General features: G+C 39.0%; 1 protein-coding gene across 16 annotated transcripts in view; it reads right to left on the bottom strand.

The window, feature by feature from the left end:
- Cd47 (CD47 molecule) overlaps positions 1-24,383 on the bottom strand; it is an 812,520-nt gene that overhangs the window by 782,525 nt on the left and 5,612 nt on the right. For all 16 annotated transcript variants that reach the window (XR_007834958.1, XR_007834957.1, XM_051191581.1 and 13 more), the window contains exons 2-3: positions 18,735-19,082; positions 1,902-1,991 (exon numbers count right to left, since the gene is read on the bottom strand). Coding sequence is in view for 14 of the 16 variants with exons in the window: in XM_051191581.1 (XP_051047538.1) it covers positions 1,902-1,991; positions 18,735-19,082 (438 nt within the window). In the remaining 2 variants the exon portion in view is untranslated. The remainder of the gene's footprint in view (positions 1-1,901; positions 1,992-18,734; positions 19,083-24,383) is intronic.

The raw sequence follows: 24,383 nt of genomic DNA, 5'->3' as shown, positions 1-24,383 counted from the left end.
CAAAAGGTGGGTCTGGAACATGTGTTGGTAGAGTTTATCTATAGGTGTAAAATATCACTGACACCCAAAAGCTCATACACATTCATCAGAGTTTCATAATATCTCTTAATACCCAGTAAGATGAAAGTTCAATACAACATGATACAGCCATAAGAGGAGAGCACAAGCAGCCATGGCAACATTCTGGTGGCACCTGGGACACAAGGATGTACAAATACATAAGCTGTATGAGCACAGTTACAGTTTCCTTTTATAGGAGATAAACAGAAAGAGCAAGAGAGAGACAGAGAGAGAGAGAGAGAGAGAGAGAGAGAGAGAGAGAGAGACAGAGAGAGAGAAGCTGGAAGGTTACTAGAATCAAAAACCAAACAACAAACAAAACCTGAAACAACCCTTGTTCCTAGATATACAGCCAGCAGATGACTTATTTTCCTGGTAACTTCTTATATAATGTATTTCATAGTCCAAAAAAAAATTAGTCTTATTCTGTATAAATATGGCTGATCATAAACAGATTTATTTCTGATCCATTCCACTGAAAATGCTGTTGCTAATGATAATGTCATAACCAGCAAACTTCTGTCAACTTAAGTTCAACAGCACTGCTATGAAATCACTGTCTGATCCTTAAAAGACTGTTTCCTGCATGGATTGTGTGACTCAGCCCTGAAAGCCTGGCTCTGCCAATGTGGCTGAAAGCTTTCCTTAAGGCCGGTGATTATGGGCAGGGCCTGAGGCTGTATCAGCGCCTTCCTTAACACAAGGGGCTTTCTGGAATTCTGAGATAACTTCCAGCATCACTTCACTGTCTTAGAGGTAAGGGCTACAATGTCAGCCCTTGTTCTCCTCTTTTCCCACTTAGACACAACCCGGGGACATTTCTGAAGTCACTAAGCATTTCCAGAGCCCCGTGCACTGGGCAAAGCTCTTCAAATAAACCGCCAATCACATCTCTTCTATTCCTCCATCTCACTGAGGGTCTCACTGAGGACACACACAGCTTCACCCTTCCTAGGGAAGAACTTCAGGGAACTATCCAGCAGGCATCCCCTGCAGGGACTCCCTAGTGTCCACCTCTCTAAAGGCTGGCGAGCAAATTTAGCACACACCATTTCCTCCTTACCTGAAGAGGTGTTTCCTGGTCTTCAGTTGCTATGCCAAGGGGCTCGGGGGTGGGAGGTTAGATCTTACATTTACAAGTTTGAAAGTTTAGTCTGTCACCTCAGAACTTCATAAATTAGTCAATTTCTCTTACTATATTGGTATGGAAATACTGAGGACAGATTGACATGTTCCTGGTGGAACAGGCTGGTATGTAGATACTATTGAGTATAAGCCTTAACTAGAATGCATATAACAGATTACCCTGGGATGACAATTCTATACAACTGAGGCAAATGAGACCCAGCATCAGGTCTGTCCTTCAGAGACTTGGTTACATGGCTGCCAAAGCAAAAACTCCTTCCACCGGGGGCTGCAGAGCTGGACAACAGGCACAGACAGGCCTTTGCCCACAGACAAGCTTAAACTGGGGATATGAGGCAGAGCATCCCAGGGCCCCAGAGCATAGGATTCTGTCTCTATGATCATCTGTTTACCAAATGAAACATTTGTAAATAACCATTTCACAGGAGTTAAGGTGTTGTTACTAACATTTCTACCCACAGAGATCTCAAAATACCACTTATAACTAAACACCTTAAACTTAAGTATGAGCTGTAGCAAAATATGGGGGACAGTATATGCTTTTTAAAAACTACATGTACATTGGTTACTCTTAATTACCATCATAACACTTTTCCCAATACAGACTAGTGAGACAGATTATCCCACCAGTAATGCCCTAGAAAAAACCATTGTGTCACTAAAGCATAAATGAAAAAGTACATTCGAATACTTACTTAAAATACCGAACTTTCCCCAGAAAAGTAGTATAGCCAAAATCGGAAAAATAACAATGAGGATCTTTTCATTTGGAGAAAACCATGAAGCTGTGGAGAAAGGAAAGAAAAATCATAATTAGTGTTTACCACACTCACTTCTAATGGTCTCAAATATTTTCCAACTTGTTCTTTGAGTCAGGGTCTCTCCCAGACCTGGAGATCACTGATTAGATTAGGTTGTGGAAATTGAGCACCAGGGGCAGAACTGTCCCTGTCTCTCCAGTGCGGTCACCTGCCTTTTGTGTGGATTCTAGGGATGTGAACTCAGACCCTTAGACTTGTAGTGCAAGCACTTTACCCATTGATCTACTGTCCCAGCCCCATAGAACAAAGTGTGTTATTTAGGAAGCCCCCAGATCTGGACTTGCATGAGTCTTACCACACTCCTGCCCTGTGCTCTGTGGCAGTGGACAACAGGCTCTAGCCACACTGCCAGGCGTGAAAGTCAACTCTGACTCAAAACCTGTGTGACTGTAGACAATGTCTGAACACCTCCACCTCCATTCTCCAGTGCCCTTGAAAGACACAGACTCTATTTGTTGGAGAATTTCTACCACTAATGAAAATTATATGTGTAAAGGGCTTAAGGCACATGCTCAGTAACTGTGAATTCCACTTATGATGGGTTTGTTTGCTGAATACCTGTGTGTGCACAGTGCCAAAACCACCATCAAGGAACAAGTGTTCCTTGACTGGGGGACCAGGTGAAGGAGATCTCAGAACCACTAGGCCCTTCTGCTGATGGTGACTGGGAAAATGCAAGTGTCCCTGGCCTTTTCTCAAACTGACTACTGAAGAGAAGACTTAACTCATAAGCCACAGACTTCAAAAGGATAGTTTTATGTAAATATGAGGGACTTCAGGTTACTAAGGAAGCTGTTTGCATGCATACTAAGACTCCAAATAAGACTTGTTCAGAACTTGTAAAAACATGTTTGACTGCCATTTGATAATCCCACAGACTGGAATTTTATGTATGAGATCTGTTTTTCTCTGAAAACAAAGCCAAGTATACACACTGAAAGACTTAAAGTTTGCCTGCACAGGGTTGTATTCTATCTCAAGGGCCCTTTAGCTCTTGCCTTCTGTCCCAAGTAAGCACCTCCATTCTTCTAAGATTAACCCCATGTAGCCCTTCTGCCCTTGGTTGTCGATGTGGAAGTTCATGGCTTTCAAACAAAATGCCAGCCATGTGTTTCTTATATTAAGCTTACAAACTAAATACTGGTGAAATGCTTATATTAATCCTTGTAACACAATGAAATTATAAATCCTATCTTGGAAATATCAGTGCTTCAGAATCTAATGTTCTGCCCTATCCACAGTAGATTTAACATATTTGCTGTTGAAGATAACAAGAATTCCAAATCAGTGAATGAAAATAACTCGATTTGCTTAAAAATGTAATAAATAAATATGTAATAAATTAAAATAAATTAATTCTCTCTCTCTCTTTCTGTGTGTGTGTGTGTGTGTGTGTGTGTGTGTGTGTGTGTGTGTGTAGGTCAAATAACATCAAATAACATCTTACAGAAGTTGGTTCTCTCCTTTTTCCACATGTCCTGGGGATTGAGTTTATGTAGTGAGATCTGGCAGTGAGTGCTTTACCTGCTGAGCCATCTCAATACCCCACACTAAATTAAAATGTTTGCCAGTCCTGCAGGATCTCATGAAGTTGACTTGTCAGAATGTAGAATGTCAATGATGCATGAGACAGAAGCATGTGACCAACAAGCACCACCCTGGGTTCAGTTTTAATTGTCACATTTGAAGTTGAAACAGAGAACTGACCAAAAGGAAGGTGACAAGAGTGAGGATCTGACAGCATTGGCAATGGCTGAGTGAACTGGACTCCACCACGGACAAGAAGTTAAAAGAACATCCATAGACCTCCCAGCAAGGGAGAAATCACAGCACAGCAAGTCCCAGCTGGACTGAAGGAAGACTTGAACTGTGCCCTCAGCAGATCTCTGGGAAGTAAGGTGTCCCTGCACACCAAGGAGTTAGGGAGCAAACTGGGATGTCACAAGCAAGCTGCCTGGCACAAGAGAAACTGGGACTGAGTTGCTGCAACAGAGTCGATGACTACTCAAGGACTAGAAGATTCTATGAAGAGATAATGAGATATGGAGGAGGGTAGTTCAATGACAGAAAGAAAGTGATACACAGAAAAATAAACAAAAAACAAACAAACAACAACAACAAAAAACCATAACGGTCTAAGATTCTCAATCAGAACATAAAAGAATCTCCCAGGGGTTGATGAAAACTTCACACACTCTGCCCTCATTACCATACCCAGATGTTAGCATGTTCCCTTGTGGTAAGTATAGAGGGTGGTGTTAGGGGGATGTCTACCACTCTCTGTTTAAGATGACTGCTGCAGATTTCTGCTGGAGTCTAGCTCTTGCCACTGATATAAATATGTTATCTTTCTCTAATCTGTTATGCTGGGGAAATGCTGAGTCACTGAACTGGACATTTAAAAACCAAACTGAGCTAGGCATGGTGGTACACTTCTATAATCTCAACACTCAAAAGGCTGAGGAATGAGGATAATGAGTTCAAGGCCAGCCTGAGCTACATAGCTAGACCCTGTCAAAAGAAAGCTAGGGGAAAACCTCCAATGTTTTATATAAAGCCATTTAGATGTCCATTAAGCTACTGATTTACAGAAGTGTCAGGTGCCATTACCTCCTCCTCCCCAAGGGGAGTGAAAGACTAGGCACTTCTGTAAGATCCATTTCAGCTCTGACTTTCTATGGCATTAAGGAAATTAATTAAGCATAAAATGATCTAAGAACAGTATCTCAGTATTGGGAAAGATACTCCAAGGGCATTCACTTTTATTCCACCCAAGCTATGGCTGACAACTCTCCTCTTATGCTTCCAAGCTCCCATTCCTCATCAGGAAGATGACACCCAGAAAAACTAACTTACTATTAAAAAGACAGAGATGAGACTAAGGAGGGTGTGGTCTGTAGGTAAGTGTTTAACCCTTGCTTCCAATTTCTTATTGACACACAGGATGCCACTTCTACAAAATGGACCTGGCTAAAAATGTTGAAGGAACCATTTCTCTTCTTCAAATAATTTGCAACACATATACACATATAGTTTAAATGAAAATGTCCCTTCTGGCCTGATAATGCTCTCCACAAAAGCCACAGATTATCCATCAAAAAAAAAACCAACACCAGGCATGAGAATCCCCCTTTTTAGCTCTTGGTAAAGGTTGTCCAAGAGACCCCCAAAACATTAAGGGCCATTGCTGTTGTACTTTGTTATCTCCCAGAGGTGGAAGGTAAGAACCTATTGCTGAAGACATCATGAACTTTGGACATAGGACTTAGAGGACCTAAGCTGGCTCTTGCCTGAAAGCCTCCTCCCTGAGAATAACTATCATGGTACTAGAAGAAGCCATGCAAGCTCCCAAAGGGAAGAAGCAACAAATCGTTGATACCTATCAACCAGCATGGCAAATAATCCTAGGGGTACAATAAAGACACATATACCTTCATTGTACATAAGGCCAGCTCAGCAAGAGGGAAACATTGCGTGTTACTAGAAACCCAGCCAACTACACAGGGATACTGTCACCATGAATCTTGGAGTGAACGAACCTACAATAGCTATTTTACTAAACCAGTATAAGCTCTGAAAACACTCTAAATATTTATCCTTATGCCCACCAATGAGTGTTCTTATCCCCCATTAAAGGAACTTTCCTTTACAACAGAGACCATTATGAAAACATAGCTGATGATCAAAATGCTGAAAAACAAGAGACTGTGTGATGCCAACTCCCAGCAGACACATTTACAACACAATTCCTGTTATTACTAAAGGGGGGTGTGAAAAAATTGTTAAAAGCCAGGGAAACAGAAAGTTTTCAAGACTACACCCATGAAGCCTCATCAGCCTGGTTGCCTAAACGATGATAACACCACTGGACATGCTAGCCCCAAAGTTAAAGTTCATGGAAAAGTTCATGGAACCTTAACGCCAAAGAACTACTGGAAGCTGGCAAATGCTGAGAATGAGAGAAACAGTCTTTCCCAAGGAAGAGTCCCTCAGCTGGTTATCCAACACCAGTGGTCAATCCTGAGAGTGTATATATATGTAATGGTATATGGATTGAGCAGCTTGCGTTTGTGTATTTAGGTATGTGTGTGTGCGCATGCATGTGCGTACAACAGCAATTAAATAAAATAAGGCTTTGAATTAGAGAGAGTGGGGGTGTGCATGGTAGGAGCAGGAAGAAGTAAAATGAAGGAGAAATGACATAGTTTCAGGAAATAAAAAATATTTTTCAGGAAATAAAAAATATTATAAAAAATATATATGCAATTCTCCAAAACACAGAAAATGAGCTTTGGCAAAAGATCATAATAAAATTTATAACATTAAAATTCTAGCTAAGTCTTGACTTAATACTTCAGGATTATTATGGCTTTCCTGGTGTACCTGCAATTCACCAGTCATTTGAGCAAACTCAAATTCTAAGGTAATCTCCCAAATCCCTGACATACTAGCCCATGCAATTCTATGTCTGTCTCTGTCTGTCTCTCTCTGCATGTAAGACTGATTACCTTGGATTAGATTCCCTATAACAAGTATAACTAGAAAAGGAAGTTTGCTGACACACTAAAATGCCAGTCAGTTGACATTAACAATGCAAGATTATTCTTGAAGGGCACAATTTGGTCCAATCAAATGATTCCTAAAGGGCCTTGAGCTCTTCCTGGAAAAGTAAGTTCTCCATATCAGAAGGACTCAGTGAGATAGAGTCCCTTTCCCTGGCTTTGCACACGAGCAGGGCCACATGGCAAAGAATAGGTGAACCCACCTGCAGGAGTGAAGACCACTCCTCCAGCAGACACCCAGCAAAGTTGAGACCTCAGTATTACTATGTCATGGAGCTGAATTCTGTAGCAAATATGTGAGCTTGGAAACAGGATCACAAAGTCCCAATAAAAACATACTATGACCAATATCTTGATTTCAGTCATCAAACTGAGCATAGGGCATAGCCACATTATGATCAGAACCATTAGCTAATAAGTGTGTATTGCTTGAACCATCAGAGCCTATGGCAGGCAATTTGCTATCCGACACTACAAAACTAACAAAAGAACCCTGCAGTATCTTCATGCCATCCCTGTGAACAGAGTTTATAGCACGGTGATGACCATAGTGTTTAGCTGATCTTTTAACACAAAATCGGAATAGCTTAGGTCCTTAGAGCAAATAATTATTCTAAGTTTTCTGTGCCACTGATAATAGAAGTATTAGCAACTAATTGTAATTATAGCTATTTACATATTTATAAAAAACTTTCATAGTAATCATGGAATATGGTTTTTTTTTTTTTTTTCAAGCCAGGGAAATCTAGGTTAAAATCTTGGACGTGCGACCGACTTTGGACACATGGCTTGAATCTCATTTGCTTTCTGTACTGAGAAGAGATAACACCTACATCTGTGACCTAGAGTTCTGAGAAAAGCCCAGCACATGACATAAATAATGCATCTGGGATGCACTCAGATAAATGGGAGGTCACTCCACTCTTGTCGGCTGCAGTGCAATCACTACCTAGAACTTCGAAGGAGCATTTTCCTCATTATTGAATCCATACTGCCTACCTCAGCACCCAGTGCACAGTCAGTACCCAACAAATCTTTGTTAAGGAGAAATCTTATTTCTAACACAGACATTCCAGTAATGGAGATGGCCCCCTCGTTTGCTGATTAAAAAAAAAAAAAAAAAAAAAAAAAAAAAAAGAAGAAGAATCAAAGGTTTTGAGACTATGTGACTACTGAATGCTCAGCCATAAATGGGACACTGTATCACCATATCCAAAGCTCAGATACCATCTCAGAAGAGGGTATAAAAATAAGTACGGGGCTGCAGAGATGGCTCAGAGGTTAAGAGCACTGGCTGCTCTTACAGAGGTCCTGAGTTCAATTCCCAGCAACCACATGGTGGCTCACAACCATCTGTAATGAGGTCTGGTGCCCTCTTCTGGCCCGCAGGCATACATACAGGCAGAACACTGTATGCAATAAATAAATAAATAAAATCTTAAAAAAAAAAAAAAAAAGTACGGGCCTGAGGACAGGGCCTGGTGTGGCATGCTGTCTTCTAAGCATGACAGGGCCATTGTTCTATTGAACTCACATGACTCCATGCACAAGACCTGCACAAGACTGAAGCTGCCAGTGTCCTGTCATGAAGGGGAGAGATACTCATAAGGTCTCACCCATCTCAGAGAATCTACAAGTTAATGGCTGCTAGAGTTGGGAGAGAGACACTTTAGTGGTATTGTGTCACATCCTTACATGACCTCAGAGACTTGACCTGACTGGGGTGGCAAGAGAATTAAGCAAACACAGACACACAGACACACAGACACACAGACAAAGATGTTGGGGTTAGGTGGAACGGGCTCTCTGATGGAGAAACCTCAGCACCCTGGAAGCTCAGGATGTTTATTTTATGCATTTGAATAAGTAGACAAGAATATTACCTATAACTAAACAAAGAGGCAAGGATATTACATACACCTAACTAAACAAGAAGGCAGGGATATTAAAATACAGATAAACAAAGAGATAGGTCTAGCTAATATTAGTAGGAGCAGTCTCCATAAGGGGGGTAATATACCAGGAGGAGAGGAGAAAGCTATGGTGGATATTTTCTGCACATGGACCAGATGAAGGTTTTGCCAGTATTTTGAGCTTCCCTCCCAAGGGTACTGAAGGCTTTGTCATTTTCCTGCAGGTCCGAGGCTACAGACCTTGATATGGCCATGACCATGTCAATAGCACACATTGACTCAAGACTTCATCACTCATGTGTGCACCACTCCTTACCATATAGCCACTGGTAGGTTGTTCCTGCTCTTGTAAATAACCTGTCACTAATGTTTCTATAAGCAACCCTAATAAAAGCCATTGGATCAAATACACATACTTAAAAAAGGCCATGAATGTAGATGGGGGGATTATTGGGGAACAACAATGGAGATCAGTGGGAATTCGGGGACAGGGAGGGTAACTGGGGATGAATATACATGTATGAAAAACATTATAATGAAACCAACTATTAAAAAAAAGTGTGTGTGTGTGTGTGTGTGTGTAAGTAGACACTTACCTTTTTAAAAGACCCTGAAGACCAGGTAAACTGAGGCTCTTGAGATTTTTGGTTTTTAGTTTAGTTTTTTTTTTTTTTTTTAATGTTGGAAAATGATGAAATCGCAAACAAAAATCTCTCTCTAAACTCAAGTCCTGAGGCACTGGCCTAGAAATACCCAAATGTCATACAATGTTTACAGATAGTTAGCACCTGTGCTCCAAAGCAACAAATGGTCGCCATTATCTGTGTTCTACTGAGTGCAATTCAATTACATCCTGAACAATTTCTCTTTCTCATTTATGCTTACATTTGTAAAAAAGTACAAAACAGTAAAAATGACTTCTAATACCTAAATCTCCAAGTCCACAAAACAAGCATCATTGTAATAATAAATATATATTCTTCACAAAATAATTTCACCTGCCAAAATTTATTTTCTTGACTCCCCCCACCACACACACACAAAAAGAAAATGGCTCCAAGAACAAAGAGACAACCTGCAGGATGGGAGAATATCTTTTACAAATACATACTCAAACAGGGGATTATCACCTAGAACCTAAATAATTCCAAAAGTTAAACACTAAAAAGTTCCCGACTCATTTGGTCAACAAATGACTACTAAACTGAACAGAGAGGTCTCAGAGAAGCCAACCAATCAACAAGTCATCCCAAATCAACCACTTAGCAAATGAGCTTCAGACTGGAACATTTTCAGAGGAAGAACGACAAAGAAATTAAAGGACACTTGAAGAAACTTAGATATCCTTGATTTTGAGATACCATCTCATTCTAGCCAGAATGGATACCATAAGAAAAATAAACAGTAACTATTGGTAATGATGTAAGGAAAATGGAGCCTTTATATGTGTGTGGGGGAATACAATACTGTCACAGGCACAGTGGAAATCAGTAAATATGTCCCTATGAAAATTAAAAGTAGAACTATTATAAGACATATCTATACCAGTCCTAAGTAAACTCGAAGGATTCATGTGTTGTTGCACTACTCACAATAACCAAGCTGAGGAAGTAGCCTACAGATAACAGTGTGTGTGTGTGTGTGTGTGTGTGTGTGTGTGTGTGTGTGTACATACATACAAAATGGAGTTTTATTCAATGGTAAGGAATAATAAAATTATGACACCTGTGGGAAATTAGAACTGGAGATCATTATTTTAAGTAAAATAATCCATACTGTTTTGCTTTACATAGATTCACATATTTGTAAATTGCTAAATATGTATATACAAAACATGAAAGTAGAAGGCTATGAGAAGGAAGAAATAGGTCTAAAGGGAGGGAGTGGCAGGAAAGGATAGGATGATGGACTATATGTGACATGAAAGCAGAAATGGAGACCATTGCAGGGAAGAAATGTACTAACAAGAGGAGGCTGAGATCTCAGGAGAGCAATAAGCGGGCAGATGAGAACAAAGCATAAAGGTATAAATGTACAAAAATGTTATAGTAAAAAATGCAATGTGATGTTAACTATAAAAGTTGTTAAGACCTAGACATCAATGCCAGAGCCCCAAAGTTCCTTGCACAGCTAAGGCTTTGACTCCAACATTCCCCAAGTCCAGCACAGGACTGGATCTTTGACTGCAGTGTTTAACAGGGAACAAAGTGTTTGACTCTAGTAATTCTGAACATTTGGCTCTAGTAGTGTTCAACTGGGACTCTGACTCCAGCCCCCAACAATTTACAGAATTCAGAGTGACACAAGCAAGTTTAATACATGTGGTTGCCCTGGTGATTAGTGTGTGGCTCCTTTAGTGATGGCTCTATTATCAGACAAGCCCAAACTATCTCAGCAACCTCATCAGAGAATCAACAGCCAACTTGACCAGTCTGCATGGTGAACTTCATGCAAACCTCCTTCTAGGAAGACTCACAGAACACAAAACCTCCAAACAGAAGCGGAAGGAAGAGAATTAAAACTTTAAGATTAATCCATCTTAGCAATGGAAACCAAAATGACTAAGAAACAAGAACATTATGCAACTACCCACAACAATGATTCCCAACCTACCAATCAGCTATAATAGAATCTGAAATCATACAGACAGCTAAAATGTCTAAAAAAGAATTCAAAGTCTTACTTTTTAAAAGAATTAACTATCATATAAAAAATTCAAACACACAATTTCACGGTCTAAGGAATCTACCTTTGCAAGACAGTCTCTAATATGAACAAAATAGTAAATTGGAGAAGAAAGTCAAACAAATGGAGGAAAAGTTCAGCAAGGATACAAATAGACTGACAAAGAATGGAAACACTGGAAAACAAAGAAATGGTCAAACAAAAACAACACGAGACAGCATCAAACACACAAAACTATTCAGAAGAGTTCTTCTTCACAGATGAAAGACAAAGTGCAGTCAATAAAAAGATGAGACATATAAGGGAAAATATTAAGAAAAATGACCAATATTTCCAGGCAGTCTAGGATACATTCAAGAGATCACACCCCCCAAAAACGCAACGTGTACAGAAGCAGAGATAAAGCCAAAAGGCTTTATAACAGGCAGACTCCTTAATGCAGAAAGTTTTATAGAAGGAAACTTGTGAAACCTACAGAATGAAGTAGATATCCAAATGCAAGTAGACATGACCAGAGAAAAGCCTCTCCATGACATATCATAGTCAAGATGTTAAAAGTGCAAGTGATGGAACAATACTAAGAGTGGATGAGAAAAACACCAACGAGAATCCAACAGTGGGAAAACTGAAATAACTTCAGACCTTTCCTCAGAAACCCTAACAGCAAAAAAGCAAAACTGATAAATTTTAAGCTCTAAAAGGAACTGTGAACCAAGAGCTGTATACCCATCAAAGTTATCTTTTAAATTTGATGGATAAAGCGATTTCAAAGCAAACACAAATTAAGGCAATTAATAACAATGAAACAAGTACAGCTGAATATTCTTAAAGGAAGACTACATAGGGAGAAATAAGGAAGGCAGCTCTATGAAAGGAAAAGATGAACAAGGAAGAGTGAGGAAAGAATTCACTACATCCAATACAGCAAACTCCCAAAACTAATAGGCAGAAGGAAAAAGAAAACAACAATAGAGCACTACAGAACACATCACCTAACAACATATTGTTAGGAAATAGAAAACACCTTTCAGTAGTAACTTTAACTATAAATGACCTCAACTCACCAATAAAAAAGATGCAGGCTAACCAAATGGGTTAAAAAGCAAGAACCTACTATCTGTTGTGTCCCAAGTGTGAGAATAAAACCCACACACAGTTGCAAACATGTTCAGAAACTGATTATCAGAGTTTAGAGAAGAAACTACCAGGCAAGTAGGATCCAGAAACAAGTAAGCAGAGCTATCCTTATACACGATAAAGGATGCTCCAAACAAAAACTAATCAAAACAAAAATTAATCAGAAATGGTGAAGAGAAACTACATAATATTAAAGGGAACAATCCATCAAAAAGTTAACAATTATAAACATTTATAGATCAAAAACTAGGACCTCCAATTTCATATAACAAACACTAAAAGGCACAAAAGGCCACATAAAGTCCTGATGTAATAACAGTGGGAGACTTTAACACACATGCCATAGTTAGACAAGCCTTCCAAACTAAAAATAATCAAAATCATTTCAAATTTAACAAATAGGCACACTCTTCTACCCAACAGAGAAGGAATGCATATTCCCAGCAACACACAGAATCATCTCCAAAACTGACTGCATAACATGTCATAAATCAAACCTTAACTTTAAAAAAAAAACTGTGATAATTGCATGCCTCTTATCAGACCACCATGAAATACAAATAGTAATCAACAGGAAGAGAAACTACAAAAATAGAGACAAGACAATGCATTTTGAAACCAAAAATGAAATTCAGAAATTCCTAGAATGAAATGAAAATGAAATGAGAGCACAACATGCCAGAATCTTGAGACATAGACAAGGTAGTCAGTCTTACAACTACATTGTACACAATGATAAGCACTGACATTAACAAGTTAGAAACATCCCAAACAAACAACATAACAATGCACCTCTAGGCTCTAGACAAGCAAGTGGACAACCCCAACACAAAGATGGCAGAAAGTAATAGACACTGGAAGAAAATAATGATATAGGGATTCAAAGAGCAATACTCAAGATCAAAGATTTGCTTCTTTGAAAAACAGACTCTTAAATCCTGAACATCATTAAAGAATACTTTGAGAACATACACTCCAAAAAGCTAGAAAAATCTAAACAAAATGGATGAATTTCCAAATGTATATTATCTGTCAAAGTTAATGACAGAAGATGTAAGTAATTTAAAGAGACCCATTACAAGGAATGAGATTGAAGCTGTAATCAAATGTCTCATATGAAGAAAAACCCGGGATAACATAGAGTTGCTGCTAAATTCTATCAAATTTTCAAGGAAGATCTAATTCCAACAGTCTTCAATTTGTTCCACAGAATGGAAAGAGAAGGAACACCTGACAAAGTCATTATTATGCTGGTATCAAAGACATGAAAGAAAGAATGAAGGAAGGAAGGGAGGGAAGGGGAAGAAGGGAGGAAGAGGGGAGGGAGGGAGGAAGCAAGCAAGCAAGCAAGCAAATTGTAGAGCAATTTTCCTGAGGAACTTAAGTACAAAAGTTTAAACTTCTGAAATTCCAATTTTTTAAACACAAGAACACATTAAGAAGATCCTACATCATGACCAAAGGGGCTTCATCCAAGGGATGCAAGGGTGTTTCAACTATATAAATTAGTAAGTGTACAGCATATAAGTAAACTTAAGGACAGTGATTGTGTCATCATCTCAGAAGATGCAGAATAGATATCTGACTAACTTCAGCATGCCTTCACAGTAAAAAGTTCTGGAGACATTAAGGATACATATATGGCATGTATACAAACCTAGAACCAACATTATGGTAAACAGGGAACAATTGAGAGTATTTTCTCTAAAATCAAGAATTAGACAGTGATACACACTTCACTGTTCTGATTCAATGTGGTGATGGAAGATTTAGCAAACAGATAGGAGAAAGACACGAAAGAATAAAATCTGGAAGCACAGAGGTCAAACTATCCCTGTTTGCAGATGGCATGCAGATATACTTGAAAGGCCTGATAGAATCTATCATTAAGTTCTTAGATTAACTAAACATTTTTTAGTAAAGTTGTAAGATACAAAATAAATATGTGAAAGTCAGCAGCCTTAACAAATATCCATAATGAACTCACAGAGAAGGAAATTAGGGAGAAAAATGTTATTTTGTTATTCAATATGGTTAGGAACAGAATAACCAAGGGAGTAAAAAAATGTCAACAATGAAAATTTCAAAACATTGACAAAAGACAGCAAAGAAAATACTAGATGATAGAAAGACCATATTATTGGTGTGATGAAATTAGTATCATAAAAAGGTCAATATTATAAAAAAAGAAATTTACAGATTCAATGCAACACACATAAAAATCTGATGCTATTCTTCAAAGAAGTGGGGGGGGGGGGGAACAATCTGAAATTTCACATGGAACAACAGAAGACCACAAATAGCCAAAGCAATCCTAAGGAGCAAAGTATAGCTGGAGGTTTTGTAGTTATGACTTCAAAATCATGCTACCAAGATATAGTGACAAATACAGCAAACAACTCAGACAGGGAGGCTAATGGATCAGAACAAAGAAACCAACAAAGGTTTCAAAACACGCAGCTGAAAAAAAGACAGCTTATTGAAAAGGGTGGTGATAGCCAAACTGGCTATCTTTCTGTAGACTCTTCAGATCCATTTCCTCCACCCTGTGCAAAAATTGGCTAGGAGGAGTGAATCTAAGACCTTAATTTAACAGCTAAAACATTGGAACTGCTAAAAGAAAATGTAAGGAATCCATCTCAAGATAAATGTTTAGGTAAGAACTTTCTGCACAGATCTGTAATAGTGCAGAAACCAGCTCCAGCAATCAACAGATGGAACTACATAAAATCAAAGTTTCTGTACAGCAAAAGGAAACTATCAGCCAAGGAAACAGCCTATAGAATGGAAGAAGATCTTTAACAGCTATACTTCAAATAGGGGGCTAATATCAGAATTTACAGAGTGAAAACTAAAGAATAATAAGAAAAGAACCTGTCAATCAATAAATAGGCTATTAAATGAACAGTTCTCAAAAGAATCAAAAGAAGAAACACAAATAGCCAACAAGGATTTTTTTTTGTTGTTGTTGTTGTTTTTTGTTTTTTTTTTTTGTTTTTGCTTTTTTGTTTCTTGAGACAGTGTTTCTCTATATTGTTTTCAAGTCTGTCCTGGCATTCACTCTGTAGACCAGGCTAGCCTGGAACTCACAGAGATCCACCTGCCTCTGCCTCCTGAGTGCTGGGATTAAAGGTGTGCGCCACCAACGCCCGGCCAACTTTTTAAAGTTTTATATTGGTCTTAGTCTTCAGGGAATTGCAAATTAAAGCCACTCTGAGATAACATCTCATAGTCAGAATGGCTATCATCAAACAATCTCACAACAGATACTCATGTGGATGCAGAGAAAAAAACCTTATTCGGTGCTGATGGGAGTTCAACCAAGTATGGCCATTATGGAAACGAACATGGGAGTTTCTCAAAATATTTGAATAAAGAAGTATTGTATGACCCAACTATACTAACTATACTATAACTCTTAAATATATACCCAAATGATTGCATAACTTACCACAGCGACACTTGTATACCCATGTTACTACTGCACTACTCACAATAGCAAGGAATTGAAACTAGCCATAAATGAATAATGAATAGATAATGAAAACGTGGTACATATACACAATAGGATTTCATTCAGCTGTAAAATACAAAACAATGAAGCTTGCAGAAAAATTGATGGTTTGGGAGAGACAAAACACACATGTTCTTTTTCAAATTCAGATCATACCCTGCCTTGTGGTGGGGTATATGGATATAAATGTGAATAAAGCCTAAAATGCTAAGAGAGAGAGAGAGAGAGAGAGAGAGAGAGAGAGAGAGAGAGAGAGAGAGAGAGAGAGAGCGCAAGAGATGATAAAAACAGGTGATCAGAGTAGGTAAAAGGACTGGGAGAGGAGTTACCAGGAGGGAATCAGGGGTAATAGGGTAGGGATATGAGAGGACAAGAGAATCTTCTAAAACACACTTTGAAAAATGCCATGATGATACTTAGTATCTTGTATGCTAATTTAAAAACTAAAAAAAAAAAAAAAAGCCCACAATTTTTAAAAAGGGAAATGTTGCAAAACAGTGGCACCAGATCACAGCAAATATGCAGAGAAATTAGGTCACTCATATTGCTGACAATAGTGAAAAGAATACCAACTCTGGGAACCTGTCTGTGGTTTCCTTAAAAACTAGGCATACACTTAATGGGTAATCACAAACTGAAAATGATAAAAATGTCTTTGCAGACGTGAATGATTAAACAGGCTATGAGAATTCCATAGAATACACCACAGTGAAAAACCCACTAGGTTAATATGTGTCATGGACATGTGTTACATTCTCAAACAAGCAAACAAATAAACACAGTCAAACACAAGAAACCCACTGTCTCAAGGGCATCATGCTTAATGGGCACACCTTAGAAGATCATCCGTTAACAATTTCATTGATGAATTTTTATTGAATTGACCAAGTCACAGATAAGGATGTCTGCTTAGTATGCACAGTCTGAACTTAGTGCCTGCCGGTCAGGAATAATGGAAATTATTGTGAGTGCCTGGAGGGTTAGCATTGGGATGTTGTGCTGTTAGACCAGCTCCAAACAGCAACCACAATGGTAGGTAGCCAAGTGTGATGAAATAATAGAAAACCTCCTGTACACAGGACAACTGTGAATTTCCTGGTTCAGATACCATGGCATAACTCCATAAGATACAACCACTGGGGGAGGCTGAATTAAGGGTACACAGAAGGTCTCTGCCTCTGATTCTTCCCATGCAATAAGGTGTGTGTGTGTGTGTGTGTGTGTGTTTATTTAAAATTCCAGGAGAATTTCTCCTTCCAAATTTTCTCATCTTAATGGCACAAAACAAAGCCTGTCTTTTAGTTCTGTGGGGGTATTTTGAAAACAAAAATAAAACAATCACACACAAAATAACTCTATCTCCATCTCAGATGCTGGGATTCCCTTCCCACTCACCTCCATTCCATTTCTGGCTTTCTTACTCTCAAGCTCATGGGTTTTATCACTTCTTCTCAGTGACCCACAATGCCTTGAAAGTCACTGTTCCCATGTCTGTCTAGCCCTTTTAGTTCCATGAACCTATCCACTCTCACAGAAAACCTCCAACTAGGTACTGGATGACCTCTTCCTGTGCACACTGCTCGTGGAACAGACTGTCCTGAAAGGCACACACATTTTTTTTAAAGCTCTTTAACCTAAATTAATACCAATCCCAAAGTAACAGCATATGTGAGATTCTGAGCAGAAGATCTTTCAAGTTCTTCTTGCCTCCTAAGTCATTCCTTCCTTTCCCAGCAGACTTCCAGGCAGCAAGATGAAAACATGCACAATAAACATGAGAAAACATGATTCTCACCCTCAGTTTAGAGATATGCAGCTTGGTCTCAGTGACGACACAAGACATTGGGTGAACAGTGAGTCCTGAACTGGGTGTGTCGCTCAGACTGCCTGATCTCTAATCCTATGTCAGGATATTTAATCAAGCCTCCACCACCTTGCCCCCCTGCCCAATCTGCTAGCAAACATTTTGTAATTTTAAAAGCAGGAACAGATGGAAAGTAGCTGACCTAATTCAGCCATCCTGATCCCACCCAGAGCTGGTTCTCTAAAAGTGTCATCAACCCTGAGATCAGTAATACACCTGATGGTTTAAATAGGGCTCAAGATGCACTCTTTAAAACTGTTAGGATTCTCTGTATTTAAAAAAAAAAATGCCAGCACAGCAAAAAAAAAAAAAAAAAAAAAAAAAAAAAAAACAGAAAAGAGAGGAGTGTAAGGAGTGTTTACTTCAGATAACGGTACTGCTGTCCACAACTCATTCATGAAGAGAGCCTCTTTCCGTGAGCTCTATCACCAAGACTGAATTCAATTCCTTCAGGTTGGGTTCCCATTTACCCAATATGCTGGCAAGTGGAGCAAGGCTAGCCATTCACTCCAGGAACAGCATGGTACCTAATTTGCCACCTCCTTTCTCCTTGTGCCCTATAGGGGTCAGGGTAGTGTGGAAGAACAGTCTGATCCTTGGTCAGGAATGAAGTCTTTAAGACCACAAAAAGATGAAATCACCAGGAGGAGCTACACTTTTTTACTCAGTCTGCTTTCTCCTGCTGTAAGAGTACTGGGAGGTAATCTATAAGCAGCCTAATTTTGGTTCCTAGTTCTGGGACTGAGAGATTCCATGACATGGTGTTGGCATCTCCCAACCTCTGGTAAGGGTCTTTGTGCTACCACACAACACAGTGGAAGGGCAGGATGAAGAGTTAGTGTGTTGGAGGGAAAGGGGAAAAAAACCAAGACAGTCAGGCTTGCTTTCTCACTGGATGATAGACCCAGCCACCCCAGAAATGTCTTCCCTAATCTCTCACTGTGACTTCTGCAAGGCCCCACCTCAACATACTCGACAGTGACAATCGTTTTTTCAACACAAGTTTCAGAACAGGCAAACTTCATCACTTACCCATACGGTATTTCAGCTCTATAACTGTTTTGCCTTCTCTGGATAACTCTGTAACTTCACACGTGTAGTTTCCCACGACAGCTTGTTGCCGATCCATTTTCAAAGAGGCATCACCTTTCAGTAAGTCGGAGACTGAGATCTTTGCACTGGTAATGTTACTCTCTACAATGGAGTTGTTTTTAGTTCCATCATAGATGAAAATAGATGTTTTGTTTAACTTCCACTGCACGTGCATGTCTTTGGTGCTTTGTGTCTCCACATTGAGGACGATGCAAGGGATGACGACAGTTTCATTGCACATAGTGTATTCTACAGATTTGATTTTACTTAACAGTAGCTGAGCTGAACCTGGAAAACAGACATAAAAATATTTCATTATAAACTGCATATATGATATATTATCTTAGGTGTATTACAAACCCTTAAGGTAAAGAAAATACTTCACTTGTTCGTTTAAACAAGCAATATAGGAACAAAGTGAAAAACAGCAATAAATTATTTGTATACCAGCTAGCAGACTGTAAGTTCTTTATTCAGTTTTAGTAATACAAGGTATGCATTACCGTCCATCTTGGGAATAAATTCGCCAACTGTGTTGGAAAATGCAAGGTATAATATCTAGCTTTGAAAGCTCTGAAGTCATCATATCTGCTTACTGATATATGTAGGAAAATACTTTTCTTAATATGGAAACATTCTGTACAAAAAGCCAAGTATTATATCTGGGCTCAACTTCTATATACTTCTTCTAGATGGAACTTGCTAAAGTGATATGAAATTTATCTCTACATTCAGGCTGCATAACCCAAAAAAAAGTGGCCAGTTCTATTATACTTTAATATACAAAGCAACTCGAATGAATCAAATCTTATCTTTCCAAGAGGATGGAAAGTCTTAGAATACTAACGAGGAAAAAAAAAAATGTTCTCCATGGCTATTTCCCACTGCAAAAGAGAGAGCGATAGCATTTTGTATGCAAGTCTCAGAAAGGATTACACACAATTGAATGGCATTTTCCTACCCCGACATTTCATTGAATATATAGAACAATTTTGAAATGCAGATTACAGGTATTTCTTCCTCCAATAAACCATAAACTACTCAAAAAGCCAAGAAAGAAGAAACCAGGAACAGATGCTGCTAACAAGTAGAGTATACTCATTGGCTCTTCTTAATGGCATAAGCCATGAGTAGCAAACTCACCATAGGTGCCTGGGTGACTAGAGTAAATGTAAGGCTCACCATTTAGCTCAAACTGCAAGATGCAGAGATACTCCAGCTGCATTATATAACTTGACCATTTATCCAAGCTCTCAAGGTGTGCACCACCAATGCCCAGCCTAAGCTCTTATCTAAGTAGCTTGTTAACTTTTCTTTCAAAACCCAAAGTACCAAGGAATGTAAAATATTAGCTTCATTAATCTTTAATACTTCCTCCTTCTATGTAAACTAGAAATAAAATCAAGGGCATAAGATGTTACTATAAGAGTTTGATTAACAAATAACCATCAAATTGAATATAAGGACATATACTGGAATACAATCTAGACTGTATTCAAGAAAAGTAAAGCCCAAGCATGCCCCCTGCCTGGCACACTCTGGAGTGTAGTCTTAAGTAATTCACTTTTCTAGAGCATGGTTTAATAAAGAGGATCAGAGCAAACGGTGGGTGGCTTCCTAGGACACTGGCAAGCATCACAGGAAATTAAAAAAAAAAAATCTAAGAAGTGCTCCCTAAGCAACACTATGATGCACTAACACAGGACAAGAGTATGAAACTGGACACTGTACCATCTACTGTCATGAGCTGGGTCTTCTGAATGCTCTTGGGAATGTGCTACTTAAAGCAGCCTTGGGGCATCCAGGCTCACTTTTCCCACTTCTCTAGATTTTTAGCCACCCACATATTAGGAAGCCCCAGGCAAAACCCGAATTATGTTTTCTACACCCTTGGAGTTTTGAGTTATTTCCCTGGAGAAAGAGCCACTGAAGGCAAGGAACCATATTGAACAAAGAGAGATGGGGGAGGGGGTGATGTCACAACTACAAAGGAAGGCAAGGATCAGAAAATACCTGTGAAGATTTTGAAATGAACAGAAGGTTCCCAGAGTGTCCTGTCAGTGGGCACTACCTAGCAGATCTGCAATCATCAGATTCTAGATGGGCTTTGCTACTGATTTCAACTTGGGTATCTATAACTGTGTAAATTGTTGGGATTGAAGGTCATGAACAGATTTTTCTACAAAGATAGAAATTTTGTTTTGTAAGCAATTTATACCTCATGGAAGTGGGTTCCAAACAACTTCACTTAAAAAAAAAAAAAACAGAAAATACTGACCAAGTTTGCGTCCATTAATAAATTCTTTCAGGATTCTTGCTTGCCTATAAATGTGTCTGCTCTACCAGTTGGTCTTCAAAAGTGATTGTCTACTTTCTGATTTGTTCTTTAAGAATTACAATTAAAATTTTGATATATGTCCATTTTATAGTAGCATGAATCATTTAAAAGTTTAAAAATTATATTCATATGAGTCATTTCAAAAGTATTCTTCTCTGGAAGACACAAGTGGATCTCCCAGTTATCCTGTGAGATTTTTTGTTCCCCAGAAGGCCCCAGGTAAGAATGAAGTGGCTGGCAAACACTCTACAATTTTGTAACTTGTTATACATATTTCAAGGAATACACTGTATTGTATTACTTCTTGCAGTAAAAACATTTCATAGCTAAAGCAATTTATACAGAATATATACTATCAATAAAGTGAAAAGTAAATTTGACCTTGCTAACCAAGGCAACCTTCACAATAATAACTAGTAAACAAGAGTAGCCCAAAATATACCTCCAGATGTTAAAGACAACTTCTTTACATACAATCATTTTATTAAAAACACTAAATAACATCATCTGATATGGGCTTTTATCTTTTGCCCATTGTCTCTTGATGGACAAGCAAAGTGAGAAAAAAATGGCTAACCCAGAGAGTAAATGACCATAAATAATGAACACAGGAAAATTCATATACATAAGATATGCTGTAGTAGTCTATTCTACAGAGTAGGTAAACTTAACCAGGGATGGTGCCAGAGTTACAGGCAAATTACCAAAAAAAAAAAAAAAACTGGATGCCACAACTTCCATGAATACATGAATACAGAGTCAACGGAAACCTCCCTGTGCAGTGGCAGAGGTCTGATCCATATTCCATATGTTACAGTACACGCGTTCATCTCAGAAACTCAGAGATGCAATCAGTGTTGTTAAGAATAACCTGGATGAAACACTGCCAGGATGGAGGGATGTGATAATGAAAAAAAATAAGTGGGACTTATCTCAAGGTGCTTAGAATTCTCATATGGGAATTCTAAGGTCACAAGTGTGGCTCTTTCTGCAAGAACAAAGTGCGGTAGAAGGCAGAAAATCAACCTGCCTAGCAGGTTTCTAAGAAATTCACATTGCTACCAGAGAACAGGAGATTACCCTATAGTCACTGCTCATCTGGGTCCCAAATGGTTTTAGACATCCCTTGTATAATTTCCCCCTTTCTAATGACTCTTAAACAATTCACCTTCTGATTCTCACCTTCTGAAGCCAGAAGCTCAGAACACTTCCCACATAAACTCACCTGCAGGCACAGGGTGTTCATCTTCCCTTTATCCATAGGTTTTTCCCCTCCCTTCCAGAACTTAACTCCTACACTCAGAGCCCATTTCAATTGCTGACTCTAGACCATCATCTAGAGGACTCACAAGCTGCCAGATTCCATACCCTCTGGTTCCATTTATGGAGTGTTTGTTGTTGTTGTTGTTTTGTTTTGTTTAAGTCATCTTTTAATAACTGTATATCATCAAATTTTAAAAGTGCCACATAGTCATCTCTCTTTCCCAGCATCCTAAGATAACGATAGGTGTGCATTTCTTGACCTCAGTGTACTGCCAAACTCTGTGTCTAGAGGACTTCAGTCTGTGCTCTATTATCCTACCACTGCTACAGCTCTTCCTCAAATCACAGCATGCGAATAATCCAGTTCATGAGGGTCAGCTTGTCTTGACTTCTCCATAATACTCAAGCCAGGGAGCAGTTCCTCATTTTTTTTCTTACTTTCTCCCTCCACCCCTAATAATCTTTTTGATTACAAAATGTCCTCCATCTTGCCCTACCTTTTTAAAAGCTAGTCTTTGGCTCTTACTAAATATTAGTGTTCCTGATGTGGGTTTTAATGAGAATGGCTCCATAGGCTCCCATGTTTGAAGCTTGCTTCCTAGTTGGTGGAACTGTTTGGGAAGGATTAGGAAATATGGCTTTATTGGTGGTATGTCACCAGGGATGGGCTTTGGGGTTTCAAAAACCCAAACTACTCTAGTTGATTCTCCCTCTCCCTCCTGATGTCAATGTGTAAGCTCAACAATACTGCTCCAGCACCAGGCCTACATACTGTTATCATGTTCCCCAGCATGATGGCCATGGATTCACCCTCCGAAACTGTAGGCAAGCTCCTACTCAATGCTTTTTTAAAAACGAATTTACCTTAGTCATGGTGTCTCATCATTTTAACAATCAGCACATTTTCTTACTCAACCAGACTCTGCCTTTCTTCTAATGCATGCAGAGTTACTGTATACAGTCAGTTAAAAATTAACCATGTCCCAAAACTAGTTCCCAATCTTTACCTCCCTAAAATATTTTACAATTATGTACTAGTCAATCAGACTTGGTCCCATAAATCAAGTTAGATTCCTAGCTCTTTCTTTAGCCATGGAGACATCTTGTTAAGTTAACCTATTCAATAGCTTCTAAATCCAAAATCTTTTGAATAAATGAAGTACACCCTCACCCCATCCCTTGAACCATTGCCAGACTTCCAAACTGGCTCCCTGCCTCTGTCTTCCATACTGTTTCATGCCAATGCCAATGCATTTTCCACAGTCCTCAAAATATCTGTTCTAAATGCAAATGTGTACTCCTTTGCCCAGTGACACCCCACCACCCTCGTTCTCAAGCCAAATTCTAAGTGCATTAGCATGGGAAACAAATGAGGTCCTCTGCCACCCTTCCGAGAGCCTTGTACTCTCATTTCCAAAGTAACCTCCCATCACAATGACCTTCCTGCAACCCCACGAATAGGCAAATGTGTTCTTATAAACATGGCTTAGTACATACTGATTCCCTAGCATAGGGGGGAACAACACCCTTCTCTGGGCATAGAGGGCACACTGTGGTTAAGAGCACATCCACTTTGGAGCTACTCCCTACATCACAGCTGTAGAACCTTAAGCAAGTTGCTTAACTTTTAGACTTCAATATCCTTATCTACAAAGCATGAATAGTAATAGTATCATCTACTCCACAGAGATTTTGTGAAGATTAAATGAGAAGATCAACGTTGGGGATGAAGCTTGAGCAGGAATGTTTTGGGAAAGAAAGGACAAGTTACTTAAACTAGCTAGACAGTATGTAGAGAAGGAAAAAAAAAATAACTGAAAGCAGAAATTATTCAGGTGAGCTCTAGGGAAGGCGATTGGAAAGTGGGCTGAGAAAATCTGCCAAGGCTTCCTTGAATGTCATGCTGAACAGTTTAGACTTGACAAGAGGAGGTTCAACTCAGGTTTATTTCAACTTTAAGAAAGATAACATTTGACAGCAGCATGAAA

This window comes from Phodopus roborovskii, unplaced genomic scaffold (genome assembly GCF_943737965.1).
Source record: "Phodopus roborovskii unplaced genomic scaffold, PHOROB, whole genome shotgun sequence".
NCBI lineage: Eukaryota > Metazoa > Chordata > Mammalia > Rodentia > Cricetidae > Phodopus > Phodopus roborovskii.
Note: the sequence above shows the minus strand (reverse complement) of the source record. Positions and strands in the feature narration are given on the sequence as shown.